Source organism: Chlamydotis macqueenii, chromosome 5 (assembly GCF_036417535.1).
Source record: "Chlamydotis macqueenii isolate bChlMac1 chromosome 5, bChlMac1.mat, whole genome shotgun sequence".
Lineage (NCBI taxonomy): Eukaryota > Metazoa > Chordata > Aves > Otidiformes > Otididae > Chlamydotis > Chlamydotis macqueenii.
In genome coordinates this window covers 16,084,462-16,096,420 of record NC_141560.1, presented here as the reverse complement: position 1 = coordinate 16,096,420, position 11,959 = coordinate 16,084,462, and the positions used below count along the sequence as shown (strand labels likewise).

The following is an 11,959-nucleotide window of genomic DNA, read 5'->3' as shown; positions in this document are numbered from 1 at the left end:
CTGCCCCTTAAAACAAACTTTCAGAATGCTTAACTGTTATAATCTGCAAAATATAATGATGAGTACAACTTTCCACTAGCACTGCATGTAATGAAGGCCCCTTTCTCTAAACTAATAGGAATTTATACACGCAGACAACAGACAGCAATTTTCCACATTACTCAAACCTCATAAACAAAGATGGAACTAAGCTATGTATTTTTGTGTCATAGGAACTGAAAGTGTCTGAGTTCACTGTTCCCTGTATTGAACAATGCTTCTGCTAAATCAATTTTTTTTTTTACAGAGAAAGAGTTGTTCCAGAAGTTTGTGTGGAAACAAAGAATTTGAAACTTTAGCAGTTTACATTTATTTTTCCCAAATAATTGGTCTCCAGGGTATTCCTGAAGTGAGCAACTACATGAGACAAATAGGAGGAAATCAATGTTTGAGTTAAAAAGAAAACTTCACAGAAATGTATGAACAGCCTAATAAAAGTTTTGCTCTGTTTCTCAGTGGAAAGGCAAAATTAATGAAATTTGATGGCAAGAAAGCCAAAGTGATGATGCGCCATTGCTCTCTAAAAGGTCAACTATGAGCAAGTGTCTTGTATCGTTACCTGTGAGAAAGATCTCAGTCAGGAACCGCTTGTAAACCATCAGCTGGCTGAGCTTGTTGAACATCACAGTAAAATACTTGGAAACCTGACTGAACAATCTTATTACCATTAGCAATGCTCCTTGAGCCTTTTCAGGGGATGGACAAGACACTGGAATAAAGACAAACACAGTGTCCAAGAGCAGTCCTCAGAAGGCAAGTGGTTGTCCCAAGGAAAACAATCTCTTCTCCATGTTCCTGGTGGACAAAGCCTTAGGAAACAGCCAGTGGAATTGCCTGGCAGGGAACGAAACTTTCCCCATCGGACACTTTCAGGAAGAGTAAGAGGGTAAAGGTAAAACCTCTGATATGAGGGCCACAGGAGTAACTGGTTGTATTTTAAGCAGGTGTGTGGTCTAGATTATTTCCTGAGATCTTTTTCAGCTCTTTTTCTCTACAGTTCTCACACTTCATAGAACTAAACAAGTATGGAAGTCAGTGTTGTTTCAAAGCTTTAATTATTTTCCTATTCTAATCAAATGATCCTTTCTATAGCTGTTGCCGCAGATGCAGCGACTGGCCGGGCTACATTCACCCTGCAGAGATGTCTACTCAGTGCATCTAAAATTTATCTGGATGATAAAAGATTAACACTGCTTTGAAGTTACTTTATGGCTTCTGACACACACATCAAGACCCTTTCAAAACTTTGGAGAGAATCCACGAAGAGACAATTCCATTATTTACACAATTGAATTTAAAAATCTTAAAATGACACCGTCTCTTCTGGATTTTACTTGTTTTATTTAATGGCCACTCGACATAAAAGCATTTTTGGCAGGCACACCAATTCAAGTAAAGGATTGATTTAAAACAATTGGTTTTCTTTTCACCACCACCTGCTGCAACAGTGCAACATTATGGTGACAAAACAGCATATAGTTCACGGTACATAAGCTGAAGTACCTACTATTTTTTTTTTCTTCCAGAGTTTAAAACCCCAGAGCACCAGGTATTTCAGCTACTGGCATACACTCGTATTCCCACCAGCCCTGGTTCAGGCCACTGCAATAGGCTGAAGCAATAAAAACACGGCCAAATAGTTCAGCCTCAGACATGAAACCAACAGGTACATGGCAGAAGGGTGACAAAAATCACAGAACCAAAAAAAAAAACAAACACATAAGAACTTGCATGTTTATTATCCTGCTTTTCTAGTTGGTGTCAAAGGTTTTTCAGTGCCACCCAATACATAGATTCACTGGATTTTCATGCAAAGTGATAACAGTATCTATGAGATACAAAGAAGAGCATAAGAAAAGGCACAACACAGTTACTGTTGACTGGTAAATTGTGGGAACAAGGAAGTTACAAATAGAGTTGTAACAGCTCAGCCATGGAAAGGTGTGAGTGTAAACTGTTGGAAGTTCTTTTCAGCTGTGGTGGGAGAAGGAGCTGGCTGAGTTTTTAAAAAAATGCTGATGGACTCGCATGCTGGGCCAGAAGAGCAAGCGTGTAGCAGCCGGGTAGGCATCTCGGAGGGTTTGTATGGCACAAAGTCTCTGCAAATGCAGGGAAAGCTGAGCTACACCCGCTCCTCGGTGTGTTCAGTACTGCAACCCTTTGCTCTTCGGCACTGGCCCGTCGGCAGCTCCCGACCTGCACGGCCCAACCCGGGGCTGCACGACCCTCCCGCCGCCGCTACCCCGACCCGGCTCTGCCCGAACACCCGGGCTCGCCTGTCGCCAGTGTCACCGACACAAAACCGGGGCCGCAGCGCTCTTCCGCCACGCTGCAGCCCCCGTTTGCCTCAGAGAACCGGAGAGCGCTGCTTCAGCCCAGGCTGGCCCCGCTCCGACGCTGACCCCAGGCCGCTCCGGCCCCTGAAGGCGATGCCGGCCGGCAGGCAGACCGACGCCGGGCCGGCGGCAGGGAGAAGACAGCCCATCGGCGCTGCGGGGCTGGGCGAGGCGGTCGCTGCCCGCGGCCGGCGGTGCTCCTCGTCCCCTCGGCCTCCCCCCGCCGCGGGGGCGGACCCGGGCCCAGTCGGGCGCGGGGCCCGCTTCCCCGCCGCCGCCGCCCCCTGGCGGAACCGCCCCCCGTGCCGGGCCGGGCCGCGCCGAGAGCCGCCGGAGCTGGAACTGCTACCGGTCTCGGTCCCGCTGCCGCGGCCGCGCCCGCCGCTGCTGGGGGAGGCGGCGCCCGCCCCGCGCCCCCGCGCCCCGCCCGCCCCCGGCAGCAGCAGCGGCGGCAGCGGCAGCCCCAGCACCTCCGCCAGCTCCAGCGGCAGCTCCAGCGGCAGCACCATGGACCTCTCCTTCATGGCCGCACAGGTGGGGCGCGGAGCCGGGACGGGGCGGGACGGGGCGCGCCTCGCGTTTGCCTCTCCGCTCCGAAGTTGCGGCGTGGGGAGGGGAGGAGGGGGAAAGAAAATAGAGGGGAAAATAAGAAAAAAAAAACCAAAAAAAAAAAAAAAGGAGAGGAGGGGGGAATCGGAGGCGCGGCGCGAGAAGTCGGCGGGCACAGCACCTGTTCGCGCCGCGCCCCGCGGGGCCGGGCCGGGCCGGTTCCAGCGGCCTCGGGCTGGGGCGGGGCGGCGGCGGCGGCCCTGCCTTCGGAGGGAGGCTGCGAGCGGGCACCGGAGATCCGATTTTTCGGTTCCTTTCCTCCCTCCCGTGCTGCCTGTGTGCGTGCATCTGTGTTTTTATGAGTTGCTGTCTTCGCGCACAGAATCTAGCTTGGCATGTGGAGAAACGCTCTTCTGTTTGCGTGAACAAATCGTTTAAATTGCAGCCAAGTTCTGGGTTTCGGCTCGAGGCATGGTCGTGATTATTGGTGTTCAATGCACGGATGCTTAACGCACTGAGAAGTGTGTAATGGCTGTAAGCCACCCAAAGCCAAAAACCATCTTGGTGAATCGAGGTGAATTACGTTTTCAAACAAACAAACAGTGCTCTGCTTCAGAAAAAGACACACACACTGAACAGCCATTTCATGTTTTTCCAGGGTAATTTCTTCTACTCATGCAGATATCTAACTGGATGTACATAATGGTGGGGTTTTTTTACAATAATTATTTGGATCCAGGTTTGAGCTTTTGCCAAAAATGTCACCCACTATTCAGAGGTGGAGCAGGGGCCAGGGAGGCCTTTCCGCACTGTTGCTGCCTGAGCGCTGACTTCGGCTGGAGGTGGTTGGCGGAAACCAAATCCAGTTCTTGCTGCGTTGTTCTGTTTCGTTAATGCAGTGGCTATTTTCTCCTGTTCCCTTCCTAAAGTCTGCTTCTGAGAGGGTGTCAGGCTGTGCCTTTCTGAAGGTAGCAGTGGGCTGTCCAAGAATCTCTTCCATTTGGGCGTATTTCTGAGAATAATACTGTTTTAAGGAAAGCCACAATGAGCAGGAGAAAAGCATCATTTCTGCCAAGTTGAGGTCTTCCTTGGAACTGGAGTACTCAAAGGAAATCTGTATGTGACAAATAATTTCCCCGTGGTCCTTCTCAGCACAATCTGTGAGCTCCGTGTCCATCTTTTGTTCCCTAAGTGCTGAGTTGAAGTGGGGAAGGTTTCGTGTCCCTGTTGCATTGAAGCAGAGGTGCAGCACAGCAGCAGGTTTTACCAGTAATCGGAGTGGTCTGTGCCAAAGCTGGGACCAGTGCCACTCTTTCCCTTTCTACACTCTCCCTTATTCTTGCCATCCCATATCCCACATATCTTCAATCCTAATTCTCTGCATTTGAGGAATCACAAAGCTGTGTGCTTTAGTCCTCTCAGAAAAGTTCCCTGTACAAATATGTCTTATACTTACTGAGGTTACTAATGCAACAATTTACAGTGAATTATGTGCATTTCTTCCTGATCCTTTGGGGTTGGTTAATTATTCTCCTTTGTTACAACAAGTGACAAAGGATAATTGTTTTCAATGTTATTTTGGTGAGCTGCCTTTCCTTGGTGACATCTTTTTAAGGAAGAAAAGTATTTCTGTTAAAACCCCACAGCAGGGAAGGCTGTCTATGAAGTGAGATTCGCCCTCCCTGACACAGGTACAGATCTGCTTTCCCTGAGGCAGAAGAGGTACAAGTCTTTGTCGGGTTTCCCCCATCCTTCTCTGGAGAACCCCCAGCAGCATGGGGATGGGGACAAGCTGCAAGAAGACTGTGCGATTACACACAATCCTTCCTGTGGCCCAGTGCACCTTGGGAAGAAAGGATGGGATACCTGGGAGCTATTTCTGCCCCGAAGACCTTTGGATGGTGTCCACAGCCCTTTTGGGTTTCACCAGAGTGGCATTTAATCCCCAGAGTGTCACGCCTCTAATTTAGGTACTGCTTTTCTACAACTTTCTTTTCCCTGCTGTATCTTTTCATCTTTTTTTTTTAATAGTCTCTGCGACATCTCTGGTGATGTGGTCCATTTCTATGACTTTTAACAAGGGATATGTGAGAACAGAAGAGAATTATTGACCTGCACTCCCTGCTCCTAACCATTTTTAAAGATGCTCTGCTACCACTCTCATTAACATCCTTGTCACATACAATAGGTCTTGCATTTTACCTGGTGAATGCCAGCTGCATCAGTGCTTTATACCAAAATAGGAAATGCCTAAACTGACATACTTAATGGTGTAAAAGTGATGGTTACCTCTTGAGTTAGTTTAATGTCTACAGGATACTATAGACTATTTATGTTCCTGTAAGTGGCTTTTGTGCATTACTGTTATCACACCTTTGCACTGCTCATCACGGACCCAAGTTGGCTTTGCTAGGTGTCTTGTGAGACACCATAAGTGACCTCTACCTTAGAGCCCCGCTGATATACGCACGGAGACAGAAGGTGCGTGTAAGTTAGGTTCATACTTTCAGCCTCGGTGATACTGTGGTGTGTGACAGAAGCTTAAAATCTGGCCTTCTCTAAAGCGTGCAGGGTGACAGTGTTAGGCGAGGTAATGCAACAGTTAACAGTGTCTTTTGAGTAAAGTTTTGGTGCATTTGTTAAAAAGTTCAGTTGTTCAGAGTTTGTAAATCTGGTTAACTCTATTGCTGTGTTTACCTCTTCAGACCCCTGGATACAAGGAAACCTGCTTTCTAGAAACACTGAGTATACAGAGCTATACAAATAGGGCACAGCTTTCATCTTCAGCACCTCCCCTCCCTTTTTAAGATGTCTGTGAGACAGTTTGTGCCTTGGAGGCCCTGAAACCGTTTCATGTGCCAGAAGAAAGATAAATTAAATGCCCCCCCCAGTGATATATTTGATGCTGTAGAAAGGATAACGTTTTGATGATAAAAACTGTTGTTGTGGAACAGGAGATTGTCAGGTCGTAATGCTAACAAATCTGTGCAGTGTAGATACAGCATGAGGGTTTGGCTGCCCAGCTCAAACAACCACATCTGAACCTCTCAAGTGTTAGTACATTTATTGGCTCTGTCACGAAGAACAGCTTTTGGCTGCAACAATTAAATCCATTGTTAAAATAAGCCTTTTTGCATCGTTCGTCAGTAGTCGGTTGTGCTGGCTTGAGTGTCCTCTGTTCTGCAGGTGCTCTAATTGATTTCCATTAAGGTCAGTTGTGCTAATAAGCATGACTTTCACCTGGTCAAAGCCTATTAGCCAGTACTTTTTTTTTTTTTTTCATTTCCAGATTTTAATTAAAGTAATCCTGTGCACCTCAAGATGCTATGCCAGAGATGTTCAGCCACTGCAGAGCTGTGTGACTGGCTCATTTCTGTGTGTTGTTCAGGGATTTCAGAGTGCTCTTGTAGTCTAGGTAACCTCAGAAATAGCCTCTTCTTATAGGTAGAGACTTTCACTTCCAGTATAAAAGCCTGGTTTTGCAGGGTGCTGTGTGCTTGGGTCCAGGCTAAGACCTCTCTGAGCTTTTCAGCAGGGGTCAGGGGTTTGCCAGTGATGAGCTGTCCACCTCCCCACTTCTGACAGGCTAAAATTAATATCCATTTAACAACCAGCTAAAGCATTTCTGGTGGAAAAAAAACTGTAATCATGAAGATTGCATCTGGGTTAATGGGAGCAGGCTTGAAACATGTGTTCAACTTGAAAAAATAGAGGCGCATAGTGGGGAAAAATTGGGAAGCTAGAGAAAAAAAAAATGATGTCATAGTCTTCAATATGATACAGATCGATATGAGCTGAATAGCACCTGCAGTCATAGTGCCAGTTATGTGTTTTTCAAGATTTATGTTTGCAATTTAACTTTCCCTTAAGTGATTTCTGTAATTTTTGTTTCATATTAAAAATGAGGAATGAATTTATTTAACTTGCAGTATTGCTATGATCAGGTATATCTCCATATGATAAAAATATTATTTTAATTGTCAGATAAAGAATCTTTTCTTCTTTTACATACAGAACAGGGAAATGCTGGTGAGATCCTTTGGAGCACGGTAATTTCTGTGGATTTTTTTTTTGTCTCGATCTCGTATTGTTTGCATATCTGTTGATTCTCCATGTTCAAAATATCTTTGTAAGCAACTTCTGAGGATTTGAAATACAATAAGTTGAATTATTTGTGCTTGGTTTCTATGACTAAAAGCTGTATTTTTGTAATCTTTAATTTATCTTGTAGTGTTGAGGATTTTATTTTAAAATGGAACCCATGGCATACTCCAGGAGCTAGAGGAGCAAATGAACAAGTTTAGTATGGAAAGCAAAACTATTTAAATAATAAAAATAAGTTAAATTTCATTGGGTTTGTGTTCTGTATTGCTCTTCTAGGATTTGAAGTCTGGTCAGTGATCATTCAAGTCAGTTTGAGCCTTTTGTTGTGTTGGCAGAGGTTTAGTTCTCTTTCCTCAAAACAGGGCAGTGGTCCTTGGTGTACCTTGAAGAAAACCTGTAGCTACCTATAACCTTGCCAGTATAAGAAGTCCAAGGCCATGCCTCCACATTAAACATATATTATTATGAGCTGTGGAGCTTCTGGAAAGCACTGGAATATGCAGAGGAAACTGAGTTTGTTTAGGACATGTTTGACTTAATACTCGTATTTCCCAAAAGGTGTGGACTGGCTATGTCTATGCTGCAGAAGTGGCATGTGTGTAGAGGGTGTGCTGGGACACCCAGTAGCCTGAAAATCCCAGACATAGGTGCAGTATCCTTTACTTCCTTTCTAATGAAATTTCTGGATGCTAGAGGATGCACAATTAGCATCGGCTGTGCTCTGCTGTATCAGCACAGAGGAAACAGAGTGTAGCATAATCCTGCATCTGTTTTCCCACTTTTTCTTTATATATTCTCCGTCTCAGGGGTCAAGAGGGGTTTTCAAAGCTTTTATTAGCTCTGTGCTCTTTCTACAGCAAGGTAATCTGACGGTATTAAACCAAGAGGGTTTAGATTTGCAGTTTTGGTAGGTTATTCCCACCAGCTCAAAACAGGATCCAGGCTACGTGCTCAGTGTGAGCTTGTGTGTATGCCTGTGTGCACATATATGTGCTGAGAAAGCTGAATGCATTGCCTGCCTCCAGAGAGGGACCCACTTTTCGGTCACGCTTGTACTTGGAGAATCTATATGTGATAATGCTGAATGGGGTGGTCATTTGGAAGCTTTGACATTGCTAGTGTCAGCTTAGGGCTGATGTATCTTACTTTTTTCTTTTAAAAGTGTGAGTACCAAAAAATAAGCTCTAAGCCAAACCACATGGATAATCGGGATTTAACGATGTGTGAACCTCTCCTTGTCAAAAGCTGCCTTGATTATAATCTAGGACCTGAGACAAAACCTCTTTGATCCATAGCATCAAGCATTATTAATGTTGGCTAGGAGGATGTAGGCATTCTTTTTCATGACCAGTTCAGTGCTCACTTACGTACAGCGTAACAGGGCACTGACAAGTGCTCTACCAGCTCTGCTTTCTTCCACAGGTTAAAGTAATTTTCTCTGGCATCCTTTGCTTCCTTCAGAATGTCTGGACCTGTAATAAGTAGAATCAAAGCATCAGGAACCTGAAAGAGCAGATCTGAGTTTAACTGAGGATGTCTCAGATGCTCAGAGTACAAGGTTAGGTTCTGATGCCTCGCTGCGGTATGGCACAGCCACATGGACCAGCTGCGTAATCCAGATGTTGCAGAAATCCTGTTCTGGGTGCAGAAATCGGTGGTTTCCTCATTCAGGACTGTTGACGTGAGAATCATTTTCTGGAGAAGTCTTTCTGCTAGCTGCTTGGTACAAGATTTTTATTGCGGGGAGGGAGATGAGGAATCCCTAGATCTTTCTTATCACTGCAGCAGCAGTGCAGACTGCATTTTCCAAGTCTTGTATAGCAGAAATTTCTGTGCCAACAAAGCTTTTGAAAATTCTGAGGAGATTTGGGCATACTGGTTTTTTAAAGTGTTGATACTGCACTTTGGAGGAGGCTCTTGTTCCAGGAGTGTGCTAGTAATTGCTGTCAAAGATGCTAAAAGCAGTGATTCCAATCCAGCAGAACACTTACGCGCTTACTGCACTTGGAGCACGTGTATATTGTTCCAGTCACCTCAGCAGGGCTGTCCATTTGCTTAAAATGAAATATCTCACAGCCTGGCACAGGTGGGGTGAGAATGCTTTGCAATTCAGAGGAAAACCTCCTGGAAGAGCAAAAGGAAACCTACTATTGGTCATATTATTAGGGAAGGCTGAGACTATGTGTTTTGGAGTGACTGTATTTCCATCAGTTAACAGCATGACCAATTTCTCATTGGAGCTGCTGAACGTTAGAAGAGGAGAATGTGGTGGGAGGGAGGTGGTAGGGAAGGAAGACTAGGGTGTGGCTCATATGATGCCTGTATTTGTGCAGTCTAGTTATGTGCACCCTTGCACAGGGAGGGCTAGGAGATACTGGAAATAATTTCTTTGTGTTTCATGTGCCAATTAAATGTGAGACTAATTCTGTGAAGTGCTTTTTAAAATTTTTTTTTACATCATTTACATGATTTTCAGCAGATACAAGCTAAAGACTTCACAAAGGGAGCAGAACTCATGTATTTCCATCTTTGATGAATGTGGAAAGGAGGTTGTAAGATGACTGCAAATGGACACATTCACATGCTTTAGAAAGATAAAGCAGGAGCCTTTCACACAACACAGCAACAGCTGGAGTCCTTTTGTACACAGAAAGTAGCAACAGATGACAGGTAAGAGGAACGAAGACTGAAGCAGCACTATATTCATGCCAAACATCTTGCTTGTTTAGATGCCTGGTATTTCTTTAGCAGCAAGAGCCCAACTCTGTCGTATACTGGGCAGTAACGCTCTTGGCAGACTTGATGAGAGCGGAGTTTCTCGGTAGCAACTGGGTAACCCAGTGGTATTGGGTCCTTAGAATCCATAGAATAGAAAATCTAGACTTGTTATAGATTTATTTTTTTTTAAGTTTGGTTTTGGCTGATCTACACTGAATTTCTCAATTCTTTGATGAGCTGCAAACATGGAGGTGGAGGTTCTGTTGTAACTTTTGTTGGAATGGATGGATGCTGGCCATTAGGAAGCTAGTTTCACCACCTTCCTAACCTTATTCTCATACTGAGCAAAAGCCAAAAAAATTCCAAATGATTTCAAGGGTTGCATGGGATTTAGTAAAGCAGCGTGATTCTTTGGTGACCATTGGTACACCATCAAATTAAATCATTGATCAAAGAAAACATTAGAGCAGTGATGTGGAAAGCAGAAATTAGAACAGCAAGCCAAGTAAATTCAGCAGTGACCAGCTCTGTTAGCTTGCTATGTCTGTCTGCTGGGACTTACTTCCCTTGAAGGTATTTTCTGTCGTGAACTGCATTGTCTGCCTAAGCCAGTGAGGTCTGCTGGAGTTCTCTGTCTGTTGTTTCGGCAGGCTGCTGGTTTGATGAGTGTCATATCCTGAACGGAATTAGTGTTAACCCCTTCCACTGTTTACAGGGATGATGATTTTAAAGGTGGGATTTTAAAGGTAGATGATTTTGAAATAGTGATGGCTCGCTGTTATTGTTTTAAGCAAGTGTGAAAGGAATGTCCTTGAAAATTGGTTTTAAAAGGATGACAGTTGTGTCACCCATTGGTGGCTTGGTCTACTTCTCATGCCAATGGATATGTAAGGAGTTGCTCCATTTTCATGGAGTAGCAGCAGGATAAATGCAGTGGAAGCCTTTGGCAAACATAATCTTGACATTCTGCATATGCAAGTTCTTAGCACTTGGGTACAAAAAGGGTCAGAATGAATTGTGTGAAGTCCTTGCCATCTATTTTGAAGTCTATTTTGAAGGTGCTGAGTGTCAAGGCTGTGCTCTTCTGTTCCTTCTGGTGCTGCACTGAACAATACCTGTCCCTACATTGAGCACTGAATAGGAGAAAAACCCACGTCCACCTGCGACGTCAAGACCAGCAGCACTGAACACTTATTGAATGTATGTTCTGCAGCTCTGGAAGGATTTTGGGGAGCAGAGGCAACATGAGGTGGAAGATCTCCCCCTGCAAATATGACCATGCGGCGTGTACATGGCAGCCAGAACTGATGCTGTTAGCAGTAGTCACCACCCACCCTTTCTTTCGCTGGTTCGCACACCCACACGATGCTTTCAGGTCTGTCTCACAGCACTGGCTGTTTGAAATTATACGTACTCTTAGGCTGAATCTTTAGTGTTTCTGTTCTGAAAGCTGAATTCTACACTCCTTATAGCTGCCAGAACCAAAATCTGCTAAGCAGCTGCTAATTAGAAAACATTAATGTTACAGTCGCTTCAGAAAGCTCAAAGCCTCTTTGCAGAAGGCTGTTGGATACAGTCATTTTTTTTGTTTTGTGAAGAGATGTTCTTCAGTTTGGAAATGTTTTAAAAAAATAATTTTAAAAAAGCTTTTAGCCTCAGCTGGTTCTGTTTGTTGTAGTTTTGCTTGTAATCCTTTCAAATGCTAGGAAAGGGGGAGCAGTCTAGGAATGAGCCATGCATGGCTAAAACAAAACCAAACTTCCATTGACTTCCACTGTGGCTTTTTTTTTTTCCTACGAAAGCAGCTGGATGAGCATTTGCAAAATGTAGGAAATGTGCTGAGCCTTGAGATGCGCTGGGTTCTGATACTAACAAAAGCTACTAGCCCCACAGAGTTGCTGCATGGAAGTAGAAAAAACAGCCGTGTCTCTTTGGCTGATGTATGCAGGTACTGACATGTATATTCAGAGAGAAAAAGTAACAACCGAACTAGTGAGGAAGTAAACGTGCTAAAATGCAAACTTTTAAAGGATTTCTGAGAGTGCAGCTGAACCCAATGACTTGGAGCAGCTGATCATACTTAAATTCTCTCAGCTGCCAATTAAGTGTATGCTTAAAGTGTGTGAGTAATCCTCTGAACTACACCTCTGTTTAAATGAAGCTTAATTAAGTGCCTTGATAATCTGCAATAAATGGCAAAGCATTTTGAGGTA

At 44.6% G+C, this 11,959-nt stretch overlaps 1 protein-coding gene across 1 annotated transcript in view; it reads left to right on the top strand.

The window, feature by feature from the left end:
* The first annotated feature begins 2,719 nt into the window (after window positions 1-2,719).
* Window positions 2,720-11,959, top strand: part of C5H14orf132 (chromosome 5 C14orf132 homolog) — a 36,135-nt gene continuing 26,895 nt past the window's right edge. The window contains exon 1 of the mRNA XM_086748304.1: window positions 2,720-2,909. Within this exon, the coding sequence (XP_086604430.1) occupies window positions 2,883-2,909 (27 nt within the window). The 5' untranslated portion in view covers window positions 2,720-2,882. The remainder of the gene's footprint in view (window positions 2,910-11,959) is intronic.